The 26,516-nt window shown below is 43.2% G+C and overlaps 1 protein-coding gene across 5 annotated transcripts in view; it reads right to left on the reverse strand.

Moving 5' to 3' along the window:
* The window catches only part of Arhgap22 (Rho GTPase activating protein 22), a 198,513-nt gene that overhangs the window by 114,965 nt on the left and 57,032 nt on the right, over positions 1 to 26,516 (reverse strand). For all 5 annotated transcript variants that reach the window (XM_046446763.2, XM_058579996.1, XM_046446765.2 and 2 more), the window contains one exon: positions 22,702 to 22,901. In XM_046446763.2, coding sequence (XP_046302719.1) covers positions 22,702 to 22,901 — 200 coding nt within the window. The remainder of the gene's footprint in view (positions 1 to 22,701; positions 22,902 to 26,516) is intronic.

The following is a 26,516-nucleotide window of genomic DNA, read 5'->3' on the forward strand; positions in this document are numbered from 1 at the left end:
ATTAATTGGAAAATTTAATTGTACTTTATCTATTGCTATCTCTAGATTATAATTTTTTAATAAGTTTGTAAGTGTGGCATAACATTCCAGCAATATGTTTTTATCTTTATGTGCCAATAATACATCATCCATATAGTGAAATATTTGTAGTTCAGGATTTTGATTTCTAAGTGGCTGGATTGCTTTGTTAACATATATTTGACACATAGTTGGACTGTTAGCCATCCCTTGAGGGAGTACTTTCCATTCATATCTCTGATCAGGACCTTCATGATTTAATGCAGGGATAGTAAATGCAAAACGTGGACTATCCTCGGGATGAATTGGAATTGAAAAAAAACAATCTTTAATATCTATAGCTAAAACATGCCAGGTTTTTGGCAAAGCAGACAATTGAGGAATCCCTGATTGAGCAGGTCCCATAACAACCATCTCATTATTAATGGCTCTTAAATCTTGCAATAATCTCCATTTACCAGATTTCTTTTTGATGACAAAAATGGGAGTATTATGGGGAGATATGGAAGGTTGTATATGTCCTTCCGTTAATTGTTGTTTGACCAGATCATGGGCTACTTGTATCTTTTCTTTAGTCAGGGGCCACTGAGGAACCCACACTGGTCTTTCTGATTTCCAAGTAATTTTGATTGTCTCAGTGGCCCTTTCTGAAAATCCAACCCATGTCTGTCTGTTCCTTGATCTATTTGTACTGGTGCTGCTATACCTTGCCCTTGTTTTCCTAATCTTTTTTCTTTCCTAAAGCCTTGTCTAGCTCTAGTAGTGGGCACATTAGGATTGATATTATTTGTTAACGTCAAACCTAATTGATCTAGGACATCTCGTCCCCATAAATTTATAGGAAGATGATCCAATACATATGGCTGTATAGTTCCTTCACATCCTTCAGGATCCTTCCAATCTAATATCATAGAACTTCTATGGGGATTAGTCGCCACTCCTAGGCCTCGAAGCGTTTGAGTGGCTTGTTGTAATGGCCAATGTTTTGGCCATTCTTGACGAGATATGATGCTAAGGTCAGCTCCTGTGTCCAGTAGCCCATTAAACTCATGACCTTGAATATTTAGTTTTAGCATTGGGCGAGAATCTAAATTTAAAGACAACATAGCCCAATCTACACCTGTGGAGCCTAATCCCCTGGAACCTCTTTCTACACTATGACTAGGAAATTTATTATGTAGGCTGGGTATTATTAACAACTGTGCTATTCTATCTCCAGGTGAAATTACTGATATACCTCTTGGAGAACTAGCTATAATTTTTATTTCACCTACATAATCGGGATCAATTACCCCAGGACTTATCATAAGTCCTTTTAATGTAGATGAACTACGTCCCAATAATAAGCCTACTGTTCCTTGGGGAAGAGGTCCTTTTACTCCTGTGGGAATGATTTGAACTCCCATCTCTGGAGTTAATACTGCTCTGGCAGAGGCACAGATGTCCAACCCTGCGCTCCCTCGGGTTTGTCTGATGAGGGATTTAATGGACAATGTGTCCTGGGCACTACCCTGATGGTGTTGCTGGGATCCTCCACTGCCCCGTATATTTGTGGTTGTGGGCCCCGGAGCATTGGGCCCCCCTGTCCGTTTTTTGGCAATGGAGCCTGATGCCTTTCTCCACGATATCTTGGATAAATACCTGGTCTTTGTCCGTTTTTTGATAAGGGAGTACCTTCTATGGTGGTTTGAGAACGGCATTCATTAGCCCAATGTCTCCCTCTACGGCATCGTGGGCAAATACCTGGTATTCTATTCCTTTGATACCTACTTTTGTTAAACCCTCCTCCTATGGGGCAATTCCTTTTAAGATGTCCTGTTTGTTCACAATCATAGCATGTTTTTGGCCTGGCATCTAAAGCCTGTTGTACTGCAGCTGCCAAGACTTGCCCTTGTTCATTAATATCTCTACATAATTTAATATATGTGTTTAAATCTTCATGTCTCCATGGTCTAATAACCTCTCTGCAGCAACGATTTGCTTGGTCATAAGCCAGTTGTTTTATTAATGGCATTGCTTGTTCTGTATCCCCAAAAATTTTGGCAGCCGTTTGAATTAGCCTATCTACAAAGTCAGCGTAAGGTTCATTAGCTCTCTGTATTACCTTAGATAGCTGCCCTTGTAAATCTCCATGTCCTTGTAAAGTCTTCCATGCCCTAACTGCGTCTGCAGCAATTTGTGCATATATAGCAGGATCATATTCAATTTGTTGTCGTTGACCCTCATAAGGTCCTTTTCCTAACAACATATCTAGATTTCTTTGAGGATAACCGGCTGCTGCATTTCGCCTAGCTGTCTCCGTGCAAAATTCCTCATTGGCAACCTTCCATAACAAATATTGTCCTCCATTTAGTACAGATTTACACATGCTAGCCCAATCTGCTGGCGTCATGTCCAAGTTAGTAATGGACTCGACCATGCTTACCGTGAAGGGAGCTTGTGGCCCGTAGGTTGTTACAGCCTCCTTCAACTGCTTCACTGTTTTAAAATCTAAAGCACGGTGAATTCGCTGCCCTCCTGCCTGTTCAAGTACAGGGCATGCTAATCTTTGAGGTCCTGTCTCAGGATCCCATTTATCAACTACGGGGTTTGAGGGCCACTCAGCTGTCTCCATCGGTGGGGCTGTTGGTTGAATTACGCCCTCTTGTGATAAAATGGAGTTAGTAACAGCCTCCTGTTGTGGCCTTTTTCCTAACAACCCCTTTTCCTTTAAATTTTCTTCCTCTGTCTGACTAGCTCGAGAGACCTTCTCTTTTGCTTGATCTAAAATGTCTTTCTCCATGGTCTGAACCTCTAACAATTTACTTAACATCTTTTCGGTTTGTTTTTTACTAATTTCTAATCTACTATAAAGATAACGCAACCCAATAAGATAGCACAAAACAAAGCCGAAACTGAATGAAACAAAAACGGAATAAAAAATCGTTGTATCAATTTTCTCTTCCTCAGGGCCGACAAACTTCAAACCTTTAGTCAACCATTTTTTCCAGTTTGCCTGAGAAATTTCTAGGGATAGGCAGCTTGAAACAAAAACAAGATAAATCAAAACAATAACACATTGTTTTTTGAGTTGGTCACCCATTCTTTCGCTCTTCCTCAGGGGCAAGCAATTTCACTTACCTCTAAGCTTCAGAAGTTCCCCGTACGGGCCACCAAATGCCGCAGTCTGGCTGGGCACACAATCACGAGCCACCACACAGCTTGTAGATTCAAACAGCAACTCTTTATTCCCGAACTCACACCAGCCGTCTACAATCACGTTCTGGGGAAATCCACGTTCTCTTCCCAAATCCTCCTTCTCTCCCAAATTCACCTCCACTGGGCTTCTATCTCCAAAATATACTGTCTGAATCCCGTGAGAACTTAAGGGGAACTCAGGCAGCAGGATACGCCCTATTCCCAGCAGGAATAATCTTAAACCTTAAACCTGGAACCTAAACTGGGAACACCCTAAACACGATTATCTTAAAACCGGGAACACCCTAATCTGCCTTGGTCCTTGAGCAAGGTCACGTACATTCAATGTCACTGCAACATGGGGTACGCTGGCAAGGAAATTGTCATACCTACTTGGCTAATGGCTCCCAGCAATCCCTTTCCATGGGAAAAGGAGTGGGATTAACAATTGCAACAGCATTGAAGATTTCTACTCAGAAGTCTGTAGTCAGATGTCAGACCCAGAACTTAACTCATTGCGAAGAGACAAACAATGATTCCATTTGAAATCTGAGATGAGATGGGACTGGCCAGGAAACCTCAGAGGTTTGAGCCTCATGCACGTCTGATTTCAATCCTGCCCCCACTGCTTATTGATGGCAAGCATGGTGACAAGTTTGCTTGCCTGGCCTCAGTTTCCTTCTTTGTTAAACGGGGGTAAGACATTTTCCCAGGGCTCTGAGAATTAAATGGGATTAATTAAGTGAACAAAAGGGCTGAAAGAGAGTTGGGCTATAGCAAGTACCCAGGACATCTCAAGAAAGGGTGACACCATGGAGGCCATGTTAGTGCAAGTTTATAACTGGGACAGAGGTCACAGTGGGTCTCCCCAGCAAAACCCTGTGCAACCAGGAAAGAGAGCCTCAGCTGCTGCTTCTGTAATGTGGGAGTATATTGAGGACTTCATGGGCTAATGCCTTAACAACCACAGGTTCTGTGCCTGGCAAGAGTAAGTACTGATTTGTGAATTATACGGTCAAGTTCTTCATTCCTCACTGGGTTCTCTGAGTTTGTGCCTTGTAAATGCTCGGTGCCTGTATGAATGAATACTTATCACAATTATTTCACAACCTATTTTGGTCACTCCATTGTTGATTTAGTCTGTTTTTAGGAATATCCCCAACTTCCATGCAGATTTCAGGACCAGGATGTCCTCAGAATTTGTGATGACAATCATTGAGGTCCTCCTGCAAGGCCTGGGATATTTGCAGTTGGCCTGCTGGCCTGAGTTTTGGGATTTGCAATAGTTCTGAGGTCTCTGCAATCTGAAATTCAGCTTTCCCTCTAATCCTATCAAGGGGCGGTTCTCTGGGATGTCTTCATTTTTCACCTTGTTGAGAAGGAGACTGTCTGAAGAAACAACTTCTGAAAAGCTTCTTATGAAACCACATGATAAGATCCTCCACAGGCAGCATCTAATTGAAGACACATTTTAAAAAGCAATCACTCAGGTTCCTTATCTTTTAATAATTCTATTCAGGGCCTCAGATTCATCTTTAAAAGCTTTCACTGTCTGACACCCAACCAGGAACCGAACCTCTCTGTATTTTATATAAATAATACAAATCAGAATGAAGTTCAGTGCCAACTAGGGAAGCATCCTCCCCTGGTTCCTTATCACACAAGTCTGTAACCATGAGCCGTTACCTTCCAAAAGGCAGATGTTAAGAAACGTACTGTAAAGGTTAGAGACAAATGAGATCTTGGGTGAGGCACTTTCCCTCCCTAAGGAGTGGAGATAAAACACTTGTCCAGTCTCTTCTTTGCTGAGGACTTTGTCCTGAAGATTGTTCCAACAGATTGCCCACGTGCCACGTGGACTCTAAATGCCCTCAGCGTGCATGGACTGTGCCCATGGTTTGCAGTTAGCACAATGGTCCTAGAAACACTTTGCTTCACCACTGTGTCTTGGGGTAACATCTGTTCCCTAGGAAATTTTAGACTATGTGAGCTGTGCCCCAGGATCCATGTGTTGAGAATAACATGGCATTCTTTAGAAAACAGGAAATTTTTTAGGGGGTGGTACCAGGGATTGAACTCAGGGGCACTCAACCACTGAGCCACATCCCCAGCCCTATCTTGTATTTTATTTAGAAACAGGGTCTCACTGAGTTGCTTAGCACCTTGCTTTTGCTGAGGCTGGCTTTGAACTCGTGATCCTCCTGCCTCTGCCTCCTGAGCCGCTGGTATTACAGGCATGTGCCACCATGCTTGGCCATTAGAAAGCAGGAATTTTGGGGCTGCAGCCCCAGCAATCTTCACCTTCCTGTACCTCCTCAGCCACTTGGACCATCTTCTGGGACATCCAGCCTAGCCCCTTAGTCCATGAATTTCTACCAGGGAACCATGGATGGGCTGGGGTTCTCGGGCCTGGGGCAGTCTTGCAGCTAAGCCTGGGGCCATGATGGAGCCCTTAAGAACTCTCAGGTCTCAGAGCTAATGGCGTCTTCCAGTCCCCCAGGAAGTGCTCTTTCCAGAGTGTGAGGGTCCTGGTTTGCTCTGCAATTAGTTGCATGGCAAGCCAGAATCCTGAGGTAACCCAAACCATGCCTCTTGACTTGTCCTGAGTCATTCCTGGGGTCCTTACTTCATCCCACGGGCAGTGTGGTTGAGGCTGTACTGGTGGTCCCAGTCCCTCTTCCCTTCAGCCTTTCATTAATGTTGGCACTGTAATGTCTGTGACCATGTTCACAAGAATAAGATGCCATGTCATGTTGGGAAGAGTCTACACACAGCCAGTGCTCACTGGTTCTAGTGTTCTGGCCTCAGGTTGGGGGAGCTGAATAGTGTCCCAGAGATGCAGGGAACTAAGGCTGACATGACCAGTGGAACAGGACGCTAACCGGGGATTTCTTAAATCCTCCAATGTTTATTTTGCCCCAGGAGAAGGGAGAAGACATAAAGGTGCATGTTATTTTATAATAGATTTGGGGCGAGTTGTTAGAGTCACTGAATCTCCATGGACTGCTGTTTCTGAGTGTTCTGTGGTTAGGGCACATGATGCAGTTCCAGACAGTGGGACTAGACACGACTGACAGGATCACTTTGAGGCCTGATTTGCTAAAATCTGCCCAAATCTAGCTTCTCTTCCTACTACCACTCTGGGTCAATCTGGGAGGCCTCAGAGACAGATGAGGCCCACACTTGACCCACAGCTGATATTGCTCCAAGGACGGATAAACTTTAATTATGTTTAGCAGAAGAATTTTGGAGGACATTTAACATTGTGTATTTTAAGTAATCAGATGTTATTTTAAGAAAATAAATATTAATATCTTGAACTGGTCATTGAACTGGTCATCCGACCATATGCACACACACCCACTCCTCCCCCCAACTTAAACCTGTAGCATTCTTAAACACTGTATTTCTATGCTGGTAAAGCTTTTTAATAATGTGATAGTCCTCTTGTATTCTCTGTTTCACTTTATGTGGTTCTAGTTATTTTGTGCCAACTATAGTCTGATTAAATGGAAAATTCCAGAAATAAAAAATTTATTAGTTTTAAATGCATGCCATCCTGTGTAGCTTGATGAAATTTCAAGCCAACATGTTGTTTTTCATGTGAGATGTGAATAATCCTTTTGTCCAGAGTATGCATGCTGTGTGCCCTAGTTACTTAGTAGGTGTCTTATTAGATTGACTATTGTGATATGTCAGTGCTATGTTCATGTACCTTTATTTTACTTAATAATATCCCCAAAGTGCAAACTTGTATTATAGCATGTTATTTTAATTATTCTATTTTTCAGTTATTGTTGTTAATCTCCTACTGTGTTTAATTTATAAATTAAACTTTTATGTTTAGGAAAATACCTGGTATATATAGAGTTTGGTACTATCTGCAGTTTCAGGGCTTCACTGCAGATTTTGGAATGTATATCTATGGATAAAGGGGAGCTACTATAATGATTTTTCCTTTGCTTCTGACTGGATGTTGGAAAGTAAAAAGTAATAAAAGGCCAGTTCATCTACTTGTGATATGGCATTGAGGATATGGGCCTATGGGGAAATATCTGGCTCTGATGGTCCGAAGTGCTGAGCAGAGCATGGCAGATGGTCTGGATTCTGGCCTCCAGCTACAATTGTCTATAGTAATCTCACCTGCTTGGCCTTTTGGACTGGGCTATTGAAAGAAGTAAGTGTGAGGGTAAGAGTGTAAGTAAGGTCATTTAGGTCATTTCCAAGAGTGACCACCATGCCTGTCCTATCCAAATGCCCAGCCTGTGAAGGATCTCCCATTGGCAGCCCCAGGAGTCTGAAAATGACCCCCACTTCTTCCTTGGCTCACTGGACCAGATCGTAGGCCTCTGTCTCCCCCCAAACGCTTGCTGTTTCATATGGAGGTGTTTGGAAACTGGGATAAACCTAATCCCTCTGGTCACCAATGGCATTTGGGGCTTTATCTGACATCATGGTTGAGGCAGTTTGTTCAAAAGGGAACTAGCTAGCCATCAGCAGGCATCTGCTCCGGGCTTCTCTGGAAGGGACTGGCTCTTCCCTGGCTACTCATGTCTTTCCAGGATTTTTTTTTTTATTCAGGAGGCAGGTGGATGTTGGTGCTAATTTCTGCCCCTCATTAATGCTTACCCTGCCCTCTGCTCCTCAGAGCCTGCCTGGAGGATTTGGAACAGGCTCTGCTGTTCCTCCGAAATTGGTAGATTTTGATGGTGCTACCTGGTCTTTGTCCACAAGGTTGTTGGACCTCATGAGGACACTAGGTCTCTCTACTGCCTAGATCTGTAGCACTGCACCACAGGTCTGTTCTCCCATGCCATTGTCCCTGCCATGTTTGCTGGGCTTCTCAGTGTCTCCAGCCTTCTCACCCTAAAATGAATAGATTGTCCTGGGGGACAAGCTGCCGGCTCAGGCTGGGAACACCATCGTCAACCAAAGTCAGTCCAAATCTTGGAACACACTCCCTCAGATGTTTGTTTCTGCTCAGAATATACCTTTGGGATTTGATGCTGAGTCCAACAGCCTTCCTGGAAGTGGGAGGAGCCCTTCCTTGGCTGGGAATGGTTTCATTCTGTTATTTCTGGGAGGCTATGCAGCTAGTGCCAGTTTCTGGCTATATGGTACCTCTGAGAGGGAGGCCACTATGCCGTTTAGTTGAGAACAAGCATAGATACTTTCACATTGACCTGCCCCGGCTATGCCAGGCTGATCTGCTGAGCTGATAGTTGTCAAAGGGCACATGCTGCATTTTGCTGAAGAAGGCGCACTTCACCTCCATTTTTACAAAGACCACAGTCCATCCCAGAAACATTCCCATCATCCTCAGTCCTGGGAAGCCCAGAAGAGGCAGCAAGCCAGCACCAGCTCACCCAAATTACCAATTTACTTCTGTCATACCCCAATAAACTGTAGCTCAGTATTAAACCAATGCATTAAGGAGTGAGAATGCCCAAACTGTAATGAAAAGTAACTTATATTCATCCAAACAATGAATAAAATATGCTTCCAATACTGCCTAAAATGTCATTCGATTCATTTTTCTGCCTAGTAATTGACAAAACTCATAATTTACCAATCAGTCTTCTAGCTATTACTGTAAATTACTAGGTTGAATTGAAAGCTAAAGGATTGATCTACTATAAGTGGGAGATATTTAAGTACTGTAAGCTAATATCCCTGCTAAGTTAAATTAGCAGCCCCTAGAGGTGTTCATTACATTTATGCCAGCAACCAGAGACACTGAAAAAAAGAAAAAAAAAACCACAGAAGTCAATTTTAGAAGGTGGGGATCTATTTTTTTAGGCAGTGTCGCTCTGGGTACAAATGAATTCTAGGGCAGCCACAATGCTTGTGATTTTGTGATTTATTTACTCATAAGGTGTCATCAGGCTTCTTAGTAACTTGTTTCCTCTCCCTAGAACAGTGGCAGAATACTGCCAAATAATTATTAATCAGAGTTGTCCTGGTGCCGCAGTCTGGCTGGGCACAAAATCACGAGCCACCACACAGCTTGTGGATTCAAACAGCAACTCTTTATTCCCGAACTCACACCAGCCGTCTACAATCACGTTCTGGGGAAATCCACGTTCTCTGCCCAAATCCACATCCACTGGGCTTCTGTCTCCCCAAAAATACTGTCTGAATCCCGTGAGAACTCAAGGGGAACTCAGGCAGCAGGATACGCCCTATTCCCAGCAGGAATAATCTTAAACCTGGAACCACCCTAAACCCGGATAGTCCTAAACCGGGAACGCCCTAAACTCGGATCATCCTAAACCGGGAACACCCTAAACCCGGAACCGCCTTGGTCCTTGAGCAAGGTCACCTACATGCAATGTCACTGCAAAATGTCCTATTTCCACGAGTCCTTCCACTAAGCAACATGGGGTACGCTGGCAAGGAAATTGTCATACCTACTTGGCTAATGGCTCCCAGCATCCTGGGACACTGCTGATGTAGCTTTCTGAGCCACAAGAGGATGGTATAAGATAAACATCCCTTTTTTGGATGATTATTTCAATCATATTTTTTATTGACATGTCACATGCATTAAAAAAGTGGTTTTAATTAAATATCGTTTGAAAATTGTTTTAAAATGAATTGGCTGCTGCTATCTGTTTACAATTATTAAATAAATTTCTATTTGACTTAAAATAATTTGTTGGAGGAATTTGCATTTTGATCTGTTTAATAATGGGGAGTTATGGTTCTTGAACACCTGCAAAAAATAAAAGGCAACCCTTTAAAAAAGCTACAAATTCTCATATTTGACCCTAAATAATTGATACCTCTCTCTCTTTTTATGATTCCACTGAGTAACTCTGCACAAAAGAAACTGAAGCTGTCCCTAAGGGCATTTTAAATAAGAAAATATCTATTGCTTAATTTTTCTTCTGTGGTGCTTATGCAAGCATGAATACCAGCCCCCAATTAACTCAAGGTGATATCTAACGGCTGTGAGGACACTTGCTCAGCAGCCTGAGTGATCCTGAGTCTGCAAGAGGGCTATGTGATGGATGCTTTGGCCCCTTTCCTTTATGCTCATGCTTGCTCCTTCTGAGTACAGCTAGATTGGCTGGAATTTGCTGTGCCAAGATCTGTGGTGGCAGTTAGGGAGGTAATTACTTGTTTGCTCATCCATGGTGTGGACAGAGATGTGCAGATGAAAAGTAGGAAGGGGGAAGTGAAGTGAGGCTCTTCATGCTTCTCTGGAGGTCAGAGTCAAATTTATTAAGTCAAATGAGACCCATGGGAGCCATTGGCTACAGGGGACCTATGACATCAAGGTCTGTATCCACCTCTTGCTACCAACTATTATCTCCACAAAGAGCTTTGCCAAGTCCAACATAGAACCAGGGTTCCAGATGCATCTCCACAAAATAGCCACTGAAGACCCTGCTGGGTACCAAGAACAGAAATTCTGGAAAGCTGCCTAGTCTAGTCAGACCCCCAGAGTTCACCTGCTTCTTTGGCCTTGGTTTTTCCTCATCTAGGATAGAACATCTGAAAACTACCATGGTTTGGCTAAATCCAGTTCTTCTCCTTCCATTCTTGTCTGCTTTTTGAAGTTTCTCTTGTTCTCTTGGCTATGTAACTGAAAGGGCACATACAGGTCATCTCTAGCTGACTTCCCACTCAATGATCAACTCTTCTCCAAGCCACTGTGCCAAGCAGCCGACTGCCCCTTGTCCAGCACCAGGGACTGGAGTTCACCTCATCCAGCAGAATACTCCATGAGGACAGAGTGTTCTTCACTTGTGGGGGAGTTGGCTCATTTTCCTTCAAGTCTTGTTCACATGAGGATGTAATGTCCTTGCCAAGTTTTCACTTCTCCAGTTGATGTGTTCAGTTGTTCTTCCTATGCACAGGAGTTCAGGCCCCTCACCATTCCAGCTGCCCTGTTCCTGTCATGCTGAAAATGTGATCCTTTGGGGCTTACAGATGGTCTCCAAATAGGACCTGGTCTGACCATGGCAGAGGTCAGTAGGGTTTCCCTTTCCTTGTTCTAATTTCTCTCCTCTCTTAATATAACCTGAGGTCCTCAGTAGCTTATCTGGCCATCAAATTTCACTGTTTACTTCTTGTTGAGCTTTAAACTAATTAAAACTGCTAACTCTGCTTTATTTGACCTGTTTGTAACTAGATCACACCATTCTGTGAAATAACATGATTTTTGGAACCATTTTTTCTTAATAATTTTCCATGATACTAGCTTGTCAAGGTTATTTGGAATCTCAATGATGATTTCCACCTTCGCTGTCCCTCCCAGCTCTGTAAATCCACTATATGTGCCTTTGATTTTCGGTGTCATCCAAAACCATTCATAGTAGAATACTGAATAAATGTCAATTCTGCACTTACAGAATTGTTTAGTTTTGGATCCTGACTTGAGCACATACTAGCTTTATGTGATCTCAGCAAGTCATTTAACCTCTCTTTGCCTCAATTTCCTTATCTGGAAAACAGGCATAAAAATCATTCCTAAATTGTTCTAGTCATCTTTTGCTGCATAATTAACTACCCCCAAATTTGAAAAATAATGATCTGTTATTTCTCATGATTCTGTGGCAGGGCTCAGGGGGCAGTTCTGCTCCACATAATATGGCCCATAATCACTCACAAAGCTGAGTTCAGCTGGAGTTGATGGGACTAGAAGGTCCAAAAAGGCCTCAGTTCTCTGTCTGGACAATGTGGGCTCTCTGTTTGCTCCACATTTGCCTTGTCATTCTGGGATCATGGCAGATGCGTCCCACAGCCAAGGCAGAGACAGCCTGACTTCTCAGGAGCTGAACCTGAAATGTGCACAGCAACACTTCTGTCTCATCCTGTTGGTCAAGTAGTCACAAATGTAACTTGTCATCAACAAGAGGGGAGATACATTTCACCAACCTGTTGGCAGAAGGGGCATGGGCACAGGGAAGACAGGAATGGGTGGTGGTCATCCTTGGACACTATATACCACATAGCTTGTAAGGTTGGTGTGAGAATTAGAACAAGTTAATCCAGCTAAGCAGTTACAGCCTGGTGTATAACATGTGGAAAAGCTGGTTTTCATTTAGAGTTAAATTGACTAAGCAAGGCAGAGGCAAGACCAGAGGCATGCTGCCTGCCACTGGACTTCCTTATTTAATGGAGTTGGATGACTTGTTAAAGCTTTATTGGATACAGTGTCACCGAGGGGCGAAGGCCACCACTAGGGTATTTCCTACATGTTTAATCTTATTCTCATGGCAGTTCTATAAGTTAGGTGTGGTTATTCTCATCTTATAATGAGGAAACAGGCTCAGAAAGTAGAATATCTTTTCTAGTTACTACTGTTAAGCAGTGAAGCCAAAGTCCAGAAATCTGCCATTTTTCCTACCATGTGGGACTCAGTAAAATGACTGGCTGAGATTCAGATACCAGGGTGTCCATGGCAGGCCTGCCACCTGCTGATCTGATCTCCTAATCAAAAAACAATCAGGGCCCCTGCAGTGCTGGTCTCAAGGGAGCCTCTATGTTTGGGCAATCCTTGCTTTCTGGTCAGTAACCTGCTTTTAGTATTTCATTTTAGAATCTTCATGCTACTTGAAAGTATTCTGTCTCAGAGACTATGCTAAAGATTATACAAGTCTGTCTTGGACTATTTGGGCAACATTGACAACACCACAAATCACAATGACTTCCATTTGTTTAATGCTTTGTACAGCTGGAGCTCCAGAGCACCACACCAAAATCAGGAACAAGAGGGACTTCAGTGAGCTGCCCAAGTCTACAGCTAGTTGGTGGTATAAATGATAAATTAGCCTTGAACCCAGGAATGCTGATTCCCAATATTATGTTCATTCCATTATACTATGCAAGCTTCCATTCCACCTTCCTGAGCATCACTTTCTCTACCTGTACAATGGAAATTAATTGTGTCTACCCTCGTAGGGTTATTGAGACAAAGAAAAAAAAAGAAAAGAAAAGAAATAGTGAATGTTCAGAAATTGAGTTGAGCAAACTGAACAAACTGAACAGTGGTCAAACACTGTGTTAGACACTGAGACACAGAGGCAAACAAAAAGGGCAAAATCCTGACCTTGAGGAGCTTATAGTCTACTAGGGGAAGGTAGCAACCTTCAGGCATACATAAAAGCAATAAAATATTTTTCCATTGTCAGTTTAATTATTTTATTCATTCATTCAATTAGCTATGTAAGTATTTGTTTATTTTTTTTTAATGTGGTGCTGAGGATCAAACACAGGGCCTCACGTGTGTGAGGCAAGCACCCTACCACTGAGCTACAACCCCAGCCCCTTAATATCTTTATTTTTATTTATTTTTAATGTGAGCCATGTAAGTATTAAAAATTACTGGGATCAATTATGTGCCAGACACTGTGCTAAGGGATGGGAAAAGAGAAATGCTAAGACAGACTAGAACCCTGTCTGGATGAGGTTTACAGACTAGAATGGAGAACAGACAGTAAACTAAGAGAGTTACAGAATAACCAGGGCAATATCAAAACAGCAATAATAGGAATGACTTCTTGGATGGGTAGAGTAACAACTTACAACTTTTGAAGAATGGACAGTAGGGTTTGTTAATCGACTTGAGCCAAATGGAGTTTATAGCATCTAGAAGTGAAGGGCATCTGATAGTGGCCTATTCTCTGAACTATGAGCAGGACATGGGCTCTGACACCTGAGACTGTCTTAATGAAAATCCCAGGTAGTGCTGAAATAATGTCCATGTTGGTTCGAATCTCCTAGTCAGTTTCAAGGTTTTGTGGGCATTCAGTGGTACAGCACAGAGCCACTTCCTAGGAGTCTCTCTGAAGATGTGTGTAGCCTTCAGGAGTTGTCATAACCTAGGCTTCAGGCCACTCCTCCATTCCCCTCAGCCAAAAAAAATGAGACAACACAGGCATCTTTTCCAAACAAGCACCCGAGGAACCAGATCACAGCAGCACTTTTTAAAATGTGCACGTTTGATAAATGGCACAAGGTAAGCGGAGGATTGGCTGCATGCTGGAAGGTGGTTCCCTGTGACCTTTAAATTATGGGATCCGACAGCCCCTTCTTCCTCTGAGGTTTCCTCTTAAAGATTTCTGATTGTTCAATATTAATGTTTGCTCTCAGCAGTACATCTGTTTTCCCATCCATCTTGTCTTCCTTTTCCCAATTCCAAGCTTTTTCTCTAAATTAAATCAAACTTTAATCAATTTTCTGTTTCTTCCTGCTGAACCTCCTATCACTTACTCTCCTGTGTGTGGGGGTGAGGTGGGGGGAGGTGGAGGTGGGAAGCAGCAACAAAAAGCCAGCCTGCTCTCAAAGTGATTTTTAAATTGCCTCTCCTGGAACCTACAGCTGCACAGGTCTCACTGGGTGCAGACCCAAGACTTCAAAGCTCCACCTTAGAGGCTCTTGCCCCTGCTTCTTCCAAGGCCCCCATCACCTTGCTCCAACACTGCAGGGATTTTCATGGTCTCACAGGATGTTAGGACAACAGCCCTGTCTGAATGACAAGGGCCCCCTATAAGCCCTGCCTATGCTTTTGCAGGATGACTTCCCTCTTGGAGCTCTGATGGCTGAGTCTTAGCCCCACAACTTCCACAGAGGCCCCCAGCAGGGTCCTTTGTAAAGACCCAGTTGCTGCGTGTGGCCCCTGGATCCCTCCACACTGAGATTCCCACTTCCTGTTTCCAGCTTCCAGTCCACATTGCAGCTACTTCACAGTCTCTGCCAGAGACACCTGTCCATAGACCTGGCACTGTATCCCTAGGTTCATTTGAAGCAGAGCTTCTGAGCATCTTCATGTGTTCCAGGGCTCTGTGGGCCTGGCTAGAAGGGAGAGCCCTTTGTCTGGTCCGGCTCCATCACTTTTTTATTTATCTGAAGAAAAACTTTCCTGGGCTGTGACTCTGTTGCCTTTCTTCTTTGGTTTCCGTTTTTTCTTTTCTTTTTTTTTTTTCCTTCCAGTTCAAATTTTTAAAATACGGACTTAACTATATATGGTCTCACTGTGAGAAATCTTTATCACCACTTCACCATCCAGGCCCTCCCTACAACTCTACCCTATGGCTCTGATTTGTCTTTTTTTTTTTTTTTTTGTAACTTCAAAATCCTCAAAATAAATTATTTAGGTTTTATTTTACTTATTCTTTTTAAAATTAAAGTTATAATGAGACATAATTTAAGGAATCAAATCAATCTCTATTGTTTGTTTTCAGACAGCAATTTCTTTCTCTTCCACCATTGCTTGAATATGCAACCACTTTCAACTTTCAGGGATTTAAAAAAAAAATTATTTTTCTTTTTCTTTCTTTCTTTTTTGAGATTTACTTCTAGGTAATATCGTTGTTAGTTCTTGATTCAAAGTTTTAGGTATTATCTTTGAAATTGCCAGTATGGAAGCAGGAAAGCATGCTTTCTATCTGTCCCTTGACTCCCCATACCCCACCCACCTGCCTTCCTGAACCTCCTCCGTAATTTTGGTTTTATCAGTTGGCACTCAGTGTTTCTACGCCCACGCTGGGAAATTTATTTGCAGCATTTCTCTTTCCCTTCATTTCTCTCCTCTCCCTTTCTAGAACTCCCTTCTATTCAGACACTGGGTTGTCTGTCCTACTTTCCCCTCTGTTCATTTTCTCTTCTTCTAGAGAGTATCACATTTTTTCCAATATTTTATTTTTTCATGACTGAAATCTCATTCCTCACTTCTAGGGGGATTGTTTGTTGTCTGGCACCATTTTTATTATCTCTAATGATGTTAAACACAATTTTAAATAAATATTTTATCCCCCTGCATAGTTTCTATTGACTCCAACTTGCTTTTGTTCTTCTTCCTGTTTTTACCTCTGTCTTTCATATGAGATTCTTTCCTTAAATGTCTGATGGCCCAGGCCTTCAATTCCCCAAGAAACTGACTATAGAGTGTAGGAGGAGGGGGAGGGGAACTGTTTCCATGGTGGGAATATGGAGGGGGTCTTCCCGGGTCATTTCATTGAGCCACCCTTAAAAATTCTAATTTCCTTCCTGCAGGCTAATTCCCGTCTGCTGGAGTCTGGGAGTCAAATGTGGGGTGACTACTGGGGGCTTAGCAACTGGTCTGCACTTCCAACTTTTACCCAATCCTCCTGTTTTTTAGTATGAGACTTGCATTAGGAATTGGCCCAGTGTCCTTAGTCTGAAAAACTTTTCTTATCCCTCTCAGAACTGAAACTCCATTCTTATGCCTCTGTGGGGGATGGCAGTCGCCTCTTGGCATTAGGTGTTCAGAATATCTGAGCTCTAATTGCTTTTTAAACTTTACTTTCAACCGACGTTCTTTTCTTTGCTCCTCTTTGGCTCTTATTTCCAGAGATCTTGGTCCTGCCAATTCCTGGGTCTTTGGGCAGCTCCTCTCTGCAGAGCAAACAGCTGCTGTGCTCTCTCCTCCAGTGCTGGCCTGGAGCTCAGCTCTCTTAGGTTGCTAACCAGCTGCCTCTTGCCCATCTGCTTCCCAGCATTCAGAGGACCCTCCCTCCTCCTGTTTTTCTGTCTAGGTGCGTCACACCTCCAAAAACATCTCTTTCATGCTGTTCCGTGAAGCTTGGGCATGTGGAAGAGGCCAAGGTGATACTGATTGATTGATTGGTGTTCTTGTTGTCACAGTTGTTCCATGGATGTACATACATACACATATTCATTTATTCTCCCTCATTTTTAGCATTTTAAAAAGATAGTTATTTTTCCTTGCCTTCTCTTTGGAGAATTAGGATTTTTTATTTGCTTATTTTATTTTTTTTTGTTTCTCTTTCTCTCCTTTTTTTCCCCCATTAACAGCCAAATGCTCTTATTCACTCTTTCTCTCTCTCCTTACTTTGTTTTTCCTATTTTTCCTCACCTTTCTTTATAACCATCACTATAAAAACTGTTATACTTAACTGGAAGTTTGAATTTGAGGTTTGATTTTCTCATTAACTAGGAAAGAATTATGCAGTGTGTGTGTTTGGTTCTCATGTGTTTAGATCTTGCCGTCTTTCTCATGCACACACTCCCTGGGCATCATTTGTTAACAATTTCTTTTTCTTTTTTTTTCCTTTTGTGCAATTGTCACTGTGTCTCTATAATTTCATTTTTTGAAAGAAGGCATTTGCTTTGGAAAGGGAGACACACACACACACACACACACAGAGAAGTGTACACCCAAGAGAGAGAGCTGGGGATGCACGCAGCTCAGTGGTAGAGTGCTTGCTTAGCATGTATGAAACCCTGGCACCACAAAGAACAGAAACAAATAAGAAAAAAAAAACTAAACTAAACAACACTCCTCTGCACAAAAGAGAGAAATTAATGAGTATTCTTTGTTTCTTTGAACATTGTTCAAAGATATGTCATTAAGAGCATAAAAAGTTCTTGGCTGCTCTATTTCTCAGTAGGTTGCAACCTCTATTATGAGCTGTATTTCTTTGTCCCCTTTGGTTATCATCGTCTTGACTTCTGTTTTGATCTCACTCAATCTTTCTGCTCACATTTATTGACATTGTTTTTCATCATTTCTCCTTTTAGCCTGTTTGTTCCTCTTTCTTTATTAGACCCAATCTCCCACTTTCTGTTTTTAAATAAACAGATAGATCATATTTCACATTTATTATGACAGCTGAAATGTTTGTATCTAGTCTTGTTGTCTTATTTATTTTTTGTTTTCTATTTACCTTTCTCTCTCTCTCTCTCTCTCTCTCTCTCTCTCTCTTTCCTTTTCTCTCCCATTTGTTGGGTTTGATCAGAAACACACCAATGTGAGTGGTGGGAACATGAAGTAGAGGGAATAATTCTATAAAATGGGCCCACTGTGCTGACCCCCACATGCTTTCACATTTTTAAAAATATTTTTAATTTTAGATGGACACAATACATTTATTTATTTATTTATTTATTTATTTATGTGGTGCAGAGGATCAAACCCAATGCCTCACACATGCTAGGCAAGCACTCTACCACTGAGCCACAACCCAGCCCTATGTGCTTTCACTTTTTTTCCCCCTTTTCTATTTTCTTGATATCTGCTCTTCATTATTGTATTAGCTTTGCTTTCTAAGGATTAATTATTTACCTGCATCCCTGCCTGGCTTAAGTCCATAGAATGTTACATTTCTCAGCAAACTACCTGTTATCTGCAAGAGAAATGCAGCCCTGAAATACCAATAAGAAGAACACAAGTTACTCTGAATGAGTGGAATTTTGTGATCCTTACACAGACCAGATCCCAGAATTTTGGGAGATAAGGATAATTTCCCCTATCATAAAATCTGAAAGAACAGGTTCCAATTAGAACCAGTTAGTGTGGGCCAAAGTGACTTAGAATTGTCATGGCAGTAGGAACTTGAAAGTCTGATGTCATCCTGCTGTCCATCAAAAGTCAAGAGGTGGACATAGGTAGGACTCTTTGGAAACTTCCCTGGGACCTCCAATAAAACTGGAGGGCAGGAGAAGCATGCCAATTCTTTCCTCTCTGAGATGACTCACTGTCTCCTTGATAGTGTCCCCTTTCCTGTCTTTCCATACTTTCCAATAAACTTAAGCCGGTTACTCTGAGTGACATGTCTGAAATTTTTCTGGCATGCTTGCAAAAATTGGGGTTTGAAGTGGGGGCATTTATTATTCCTCAGTTTCATGAAAAGCCCAGCTCTGTGAACCTTGATCACATTTAATTCATTTTTTTCTTTTTAAAAAATATTTTTTATTTTTCAGTTTTCGGTGGACACAACATCTTTATTTTATTTTATGTGGTGCTGAGGATCGAACCCAGCGCCCTGCACATGCCAGGCGAGTACATTACCACTTGAGCCACATCCCCAGCCCTTTTTTTTTCTCTGTCTTATATTTTGGAATTTTTACTTTCTATTTCTATTCCAATTCATTTCTACTCAAAGCCAAGAAACCCACAAATGAAGATTGATAAAACTAAAGTGAGTCCTCAGACTGTAAAAATGAACCAGGTCAATCAACCAAGTATATGGTGGGAATTTCCATGGCTTAAGAAAATATTTTGAGCAGAATCCACTAAGGTGAAAAATCCTGGAATACTTCATTTGTGAAACTGCAGGGTCTATCTGCTGGGAATACTTAGGGACATGTTCCAGAATAAGCTAAGGGATGAGAGTATGCTTTCAGACTCTGCTGCAAAGTCCCTATGCCTAATCTTTCCATCTGAGTTCAAGTAATCTACTTTTCCATCTCTATGCTCCCTGACCCTCTGGCTCCTGAGAAAAGGGAAGAGATAAATGTTTGAAGACAGATCTTGGGATGTGGGCTGAGAGTGATGCTTATCATGACTTTTGAGCTCTGGGTAGCATCAAAGGTGGCTGGACATCCCTCTTCCTGGCAGTTACATCAGCTGGTACAGGCTGTCTGACAGTAGGTGCTGACTGCTAAGGCTCGCTGTCAGTGGGAACAGTGAACAGGGCATATTTTTTCCAGGAACCAGATACTGAGAATTAGTCTATTACATGTAAGTTCATGCAATTAAATAGAAATTTGTGGGCTTATTGTGCCAGCAGTTTGAGATCATACTGTGTAAGCTAAATGAGTCAAAAGTGACCAATAGTTGCCTCGAGACTGGGAATCTGTGCAGTGGGGCACAGTTGTAGGAATCAGGCTTTGATGGGGAGGGGAAGTTAGGGAGTTATAAGGTCCCATGAAGCTCTGGGAGTGCCAGCCAGACCCAGAGAGGCCACAAGAGCCCTGGGATAACACTGGTATCCGTTAGGAGACGCTGACTCCTTTCACAGATATAACATGCTCCCTGGAGGTGAATGCCCTGATTCATCCTGGGTTGGGCTCATGGGCTGGCTGCTTTTACATCCAGGCCAGTGACTGGGGATATCGGTGCCTCCATTTTATTAACTGCTTTCAACAGAAGCCATTAAGGTTTGGAAAAGGTGGAAAGTGAGGAAGAAGAATGTCCAGGTGGAGAATTCTGGAAGATGGCAGTGCCTGATGGAGCCAGCTGATGGGGAAGGCATGCTGGGCCACCTCAGGCTCAGGCCATGAAGAATGTGTTGGGAAGCCTGTGGCAATGGAGTCTCCTTCCGTGTGTGGCCTGGATGACCTCAGGGTCATCAGCACCTTGATTAACTCAACATCACAATGCAGTGCTCCCAGGAGACAGTGCTGTGGATGACAGTGGGAGGGGATGACCCTAGGAGCCCCACACATGCTCTGAAAAATTGGGATCTTGGCAATTTTGATCAGTTATGAGGAGTGACCAGTCATCACCAGGTCATCCAGGAAAGCCAAGGCACCATTGAAGGGCTAACGCAGCTAGAAGGACATGGTGGTGTATAATCAGAGGCACTGTGCCCTGCCTGGGAAGTGGGGTACCGGAGGGCACGTGAGCTCAGATTTAATTATCCATTGTGCTGGAATTTTCCCTTGGTTATGTATATGTTATGCAATTTAATTCCTAGCACATCTCTGTTGTCTTATTTACAAATAGTGTCTGTATATAATGTTGTCTTATTTACAAGTAAAACCAAAAGTTAAAAAAAAAAAAAGCCACTGTCCCGAGCTAGCATGCTGTATCTACTTCAGAACTAATTAATTTAGATTGATCTGACTTCAGAGTTCCTATCTGCCCCACTAAACTTCTCTGGGTGTTGTTTTTCCTCTCTTTTAAAATCAAGGAGGCTGGCAAGACCAGGGTTTCTTAATCCTGTTTAGATCCCCTTAACTTTATTCCTAATTTTAGTTTATGCTTACTCTCATGAATTTTGTCTTACTCATTTTTCATTTGTGGTGTTATTTACATGAAGGTTTTCCTTATGAAGTTTCATTTTTAATTTATTCTTATTGTGGTAAAATCTGCAATCACATAAAGTTTACCATGCTAAACTTTTTTCCCCCCTTGGTTGTGCTGGGGATAACCCAGGGCCTTGAGTATGCAAGGCAAGTGCTATTCTCTTGAGCTATACCCTCAGACCCTAAACTAACCATTTTTAAGTTTAGTTTGGTGGCATTAAGTTCATTCACTTTGCTATGCAGCACTTTCTGTTTTTAATGTAGATGTGTTTTGGAAAGGCAAACTTGAGATCACTATAAATAGAAACTAGAATTTCTTCCCATAATCAAAGGTAACCATTAGAATAAATACAGTGAAGGAAGAAAGTCATTAACTTGCAGCTGATTCCTGCTGACACTGAAGATTGTGAGATGAGGCCTGCTCCCTCTCAACCCAGCCCCCATATTCCTTTTAAAAGAAGGGCATCAAGCCTTGGAGAAGTGGTAAAAATATGCTCACACCTAACTGACACTTCATCTATGACATACCCCCAAATTGAAAGAAGTGTGAAAAATGTGAAAGAGTCATTTCTCACTGTGAACTTGACATTATCTCACGCTGTGCCCAGGTATCTCCTCACACCTTGCCTATCACAGAAAACCCTCTTGGCCCACACCCATAGACCATGGGAACTGCTTAGATGTACACAGGGCTCCTGTCCACCAAGGCTCCATGACGTCTGATTTTGAACAAGGGGATCTGATGGCCTTTTCTGATTTGGATCCCTGATGAGGAGCATCATTTGGGCAAAGTCCTTTAATATCTCTTCCCCATTTTTTCCCAAGAGTTACAGAAACCATCCCTTGATATCTATAGGGAATTGGATCCAGGATGTCCACACTCCCTTACCACTAAATACTAAAGTCCACAGATGATAAAATATCTTATATAAAATGATAATAATATCATGTAACCTAAGCACATCATCCCATATAGTTTAAATCATTCTCTGATTACTTTTAATATGGTACAGAGTAATGCTATATACATAGTTATATAGTCTTGTTTTCAGAATGATGGCAAAAACATTGTATATGCAATTTTTTTCTGAATATTTTTGATCCACAGTGGTTGCATCCATGGATGCAGATCCCATGGATACAAAGAACTAGCTGTGCCTACCACAAAGATTAGATGCCGCATCCTGCAAGCCAATGCCTTGGTGACAGAGCATTTCATCACAATGTTTGCAAGGTCCACCTGTGATAAGGCCATGTGTGGTACTGAAGCTACTAATTGCTCTGAATGGGTGAATTTATCACAATTTGGGTGGAAAAGTCAACACTTTAAGCACCTGAGGTGGGTCTTACAGAGCTGGTGAGAAAAAGATGGCTGACATAAGACAGAGACAGCAGACACATGGCTTCACGTGAGCCAAGTTCTAGTTTGGAGCTAGGTTGACTGTACCCATTCCCTGGACGGTAGGAGTAACAAAATATATGCATGTGCATCCTTGGAAGCACTAAGGGGATGAACACAGGAAGAGACATTTTCTTAAGCTGGACAGGGATGCTCTCTGTCAACATCATGTGGAAGCATTTTCATTATCAAAGCTGTGGGTGCATTTCATTAAGCCAGGAACACGGAGGGTAAGAATAAAACGTGGGTGCTGAGGGCTGGAAGCCTGAAAAGTTCCCTGCCTTTTCCCTCTCCTGGGCAGAGTTTACTGTCCCTCTGAGCCCCAGGGTGCTACCCATGGAAGATAGGACATGACTTCTCACCTGGGGCTTGGTCTCATCTTTGTCTTTGTAATAGAAAAGCTGATTCCCACGCAACACAAACCAGCGCTGTTGCCAGTTCTTCATGATGCTCCTCTGCTTCCTCAGCCAGCCTGCCTTCAGAACAGGGCCCAACCTGCAGGGTCCTGGTGGCCGCCCTGGGCTGCGGCTCTGCTCCCCCATCACCAGGCTCTTGGAGCGGGCTGGAAGTCAAGAACACACATAGTGAGTACAGAGACTGGTGTGCCTCTGGCCAGTACTCAGCACATTCTGGTATCCCAGCTGATCTTGGACCAAGGCTTGCAAGCCCAGGACAGTGGGATATGAGCATTGCAGGCCCAATTCCCTGTTGGGTTCCAAGGGCATACATAGGCTGGAAGACTTCAGCAGCAGCAGCAGCCACCCAAGGTTATCCACCTGGGATAGGTGGGATAGTCTGCCTGCCTGATTCATTTCTGCTCTGTTCCTGGAAATCTAGATTCTCCATTTCTCCAGGTTTCTTCATCCAAACCTCCATCCATGTATCCACGCATCCATCCATCAATGTATACATGTAACTGTCCACTCATCTATTCATTCCATGACTCATTTCTTTTCATTCAGTCACTATTTATTAAGTGCAGACTCTGTGCCAAGATCTGTTCTAGTTATGAGGATAAAGTAGTGAAATTTAAAAAAGAGATAAAAATCTGGTTTCTCCTGGAGATTACATTCTAGCCAGGTTTCTGTTACTCAGGGGCAGTGGGAACTGGCTCCATCCAGACCCTACCCCAGTGTCTGTTTGAAGCCCCCTCTTCTGGAGACATCAGGCTTGAGCACCACTGCCCAGATTCTCCAAAGCCACTCTGCTGCTTCCCTGGAACCATTGTGCAGGGCCTGGATGGTGGGACCTCTCTTTCAGCAATTTGTTGTGATTTTGATGGTGGCTCCTTGACAGAACAAGGGGGGCAATAACTACTATGTCGCAGCTTTCTGGGTGCCTGCAAACCCTCTTTTCCCCAGCTGACATCGCTGACCAGCACTCTGCAGGGCTGGTACTGCCCATGGCAGTGATGAATTCAGATTCTTGTCTCCTCCATTCCCATCTCTCTGTTTGTATACTTCCCCTCCTCTCTCCTTGGTCTTTGGGGGAAACGTTTCTCTCCTTGGCCAGAATCAAGCATATTATTGCAGTATTTACTAGGAGAGGACATGCTGGACTTTGGAGGAACAATTCTGAATCCAAATGTAATCATAACTGCAATTCGTAGTTCACGGATCCTAACTTCTGATAGGAACACATGGTCCCTGCAACCCACAGTTTTTGCACTGTGCCTACGATTTTTGTGTGTGTGTGTGTGTATACACATGTGCATGTGTGTATGTGTGTGTGTATACACATGTGCATGTGTATATAAGTTCCTCCTGTTATACTAGTGACCACAGTTCCCTAAGCCTGGCCTACCTTCCGCCCACCCTGTCTCACTAGCCTAGATTTTTCTGCCATCCTCCCCCATTAAATCCCTAGGTTTGGCTGCATGGTGAGCTCATACTCAGCCTTCAAAATCCAACTCAGATGACACCTCTACTGTGGAATCTTCCTCATGAATCTTTTCCAGGCAGACATTCCCTCTTTTACAGGACATATCTAGCCTGTGGCTGGGACTCATCTATATGGTTGCCTTTCTGCCACTTCAGCCTTGAGGGGTGGGCAAACAGGAAATAGGATCTTATCCAATTCTGTATGTATGGTCCTCATCACTGTGGGGCCAAGGGATGGACATGAGTCATGGTAGTTAAACACAGGATACTTAGAGTTAGCCTTAATGATCTGAATCTCAATGGTATTAAACATAACATGACAGCCAGCTCTTGTCTTATAGCATATAGCCTGGTGGTTCCCAGTTTCGTCTGCAATCTTATAGCGGGGAATACTATCTTGAATCTAGCACATTTGCATGAACAACAACAACAAAATGAAGAGACCATCCCATAAACCTTGGCTCTGGAAGGGTTCAGCATCAGGATCACCTCTTGTTTCTGGTATCCAAGTAGCTATGCCAGCTCCATGGGTATCCTTGCACACTGAAGGGGACTGGCAATCCTTTAGGGGAGTAGGGTTTTTCCAGAGACTAAAGGGAGGGACTCCAGAGGAGTCCAGTGGAGGTTGCTCCTTCCAGGAACTCAGTCTCACCTCTGAAGCCCAGCAGTACCCTGACCAGGGTTGAGCTTCACACGTTCTTGCATTTCAGACTGATCTGCATTTTTGTTCCCAACCTTGCTGCTGGGCCTGGTCCCCATGTTCTTGAGGCAGAATTATCATGCACACCCTCCTGAGTCCTAATAGCTGTTTATGCTCCCTGTATGCAATCTGATGCCCCACCATATGTTACCAAAAGATTCCAACATTGCTGAGCATTCACATTCTTTCTGTTAATTATTTAATTAAAGGAACAAAGGGGCCCAGTTGAAGAAATACAGGCTTTGGACAAAGGCTTGTGTTTGGATCACTGCCAGCTCTGTGAACTCTGTGTTTTGGTCTGCAGATCAGCAAATTGGGCCCATTTATGATGACAGTCCCTCACCCAGCAGGGCAAGTTGGAGGAGGGGAGACAGCCCACCTGGCAGAGTGCTTGGCATGTCTGAGGGACCCAGTGACTAGTTACTGTAGTGATGATGGTTATGATAATGGAAATCGTGAGGTGGACATCTCCATGAAGGATTTGTTTCCTTAAGCTGGGTGAAAAGATGAATCTTCTTACAGTCCTGGAAAGGCTGCCCTTTCATTTCCAAGTATCATAGCATCTTGCCCAGCATCTCTGCCCTGCAAGCTCAGCATCCTTGCCAAGGAGGACCCAGAATTGGAAGAAACACTCGGCCTGGGTGAGGCTGGGCTGGAGCACAGATGAGGCAGGTAGGGATTGTGAGACCCAATAACATCAGGCCTCAGGAGGGGCCTTTCTGCTCCCAGGGCTGCCCCCTCATCTGATCTTATATCCTGTCTCTCTCCGGCAAGGAGTAGAAGCAGGCTGTACCCAACAGACACTTGCTGATCCCCTTTCAGAGCTGGGGACTCTTAAGCCCAGGGGCCATGGAGATGATGCCCATGAGGAGAAGAGGGTTATCATGACCCCAGTATTCTGGTGCAAGCTGGCAGAACATTGAGGGGGAAAGACAGGTATGTCCCTAGAGTAACTGAGTTTGCTTGTCTGGGTCTCAATTTTCTCATGTCTCAAATTCTTTTAGTGGGTTAAGAATTGATAGTCACCAGTGCTTGGGCCTTTATCTTTTTAATTGCATGAGATTTCTAAATTGAGACCTGGTAGGCAGCAGTGCCCTCTGTGAGTGAGGATTTTCTGGTGAGTGGAGTCGGCTCAGGCCTCTACTGTCTATTCTTGAATTCTTTTTCCTTTTCTTGGGGAACTGGAAGGGTCTACTTAGACCCTTCTGTTCCTCCACAGATGTCTGAACAGCCCCTCTGGAGTCTTTAGTGGGGAATGAACCATGGAACATTCTAGGGCCACTTTCCTCGTTCTATCTTTTTTTAAAATAACAGGGCCCAAAGCTGGCACATTCCACCAGAAATGCACCTGCTCTTCCTCTCATATCACCAGAGCATCCTGCACAGGGCAGGTGCACAGCAGAAACTCAACAAACTCTCCAGGACTCATCAGTGCAGCAGGACTCTCCTGAGTGCCACTGAGACTTCCACCCGAGCCCTGGGTCAGGTTGACAGAAGTACTCTCTGTTTGTCCCAGGAAGGCTGAACTTTCTGGACATAGAACCATGGACACTGAGCCTGGCAGAGAGCAGGAGCCCAGCAACTTATGCAAGAATGA

This window comes from Marmota monax, unplaced genomic scaffold (genome assembly GCF_021218885.2).
Source record: "Marmota monax isolate L192 unplaced genomic scaffold, Marmota_monax_Labrador192_F-V1.1 WCK01_AAM20220418_F8-fsc00207, whole genome shotgun sequence".
NCBI classification, from domain to species: Eukaryota; Metazoa; Chordata; class Mammalia; order Rodentia; family Sciuridae; genus Marmota; species Marmota monax.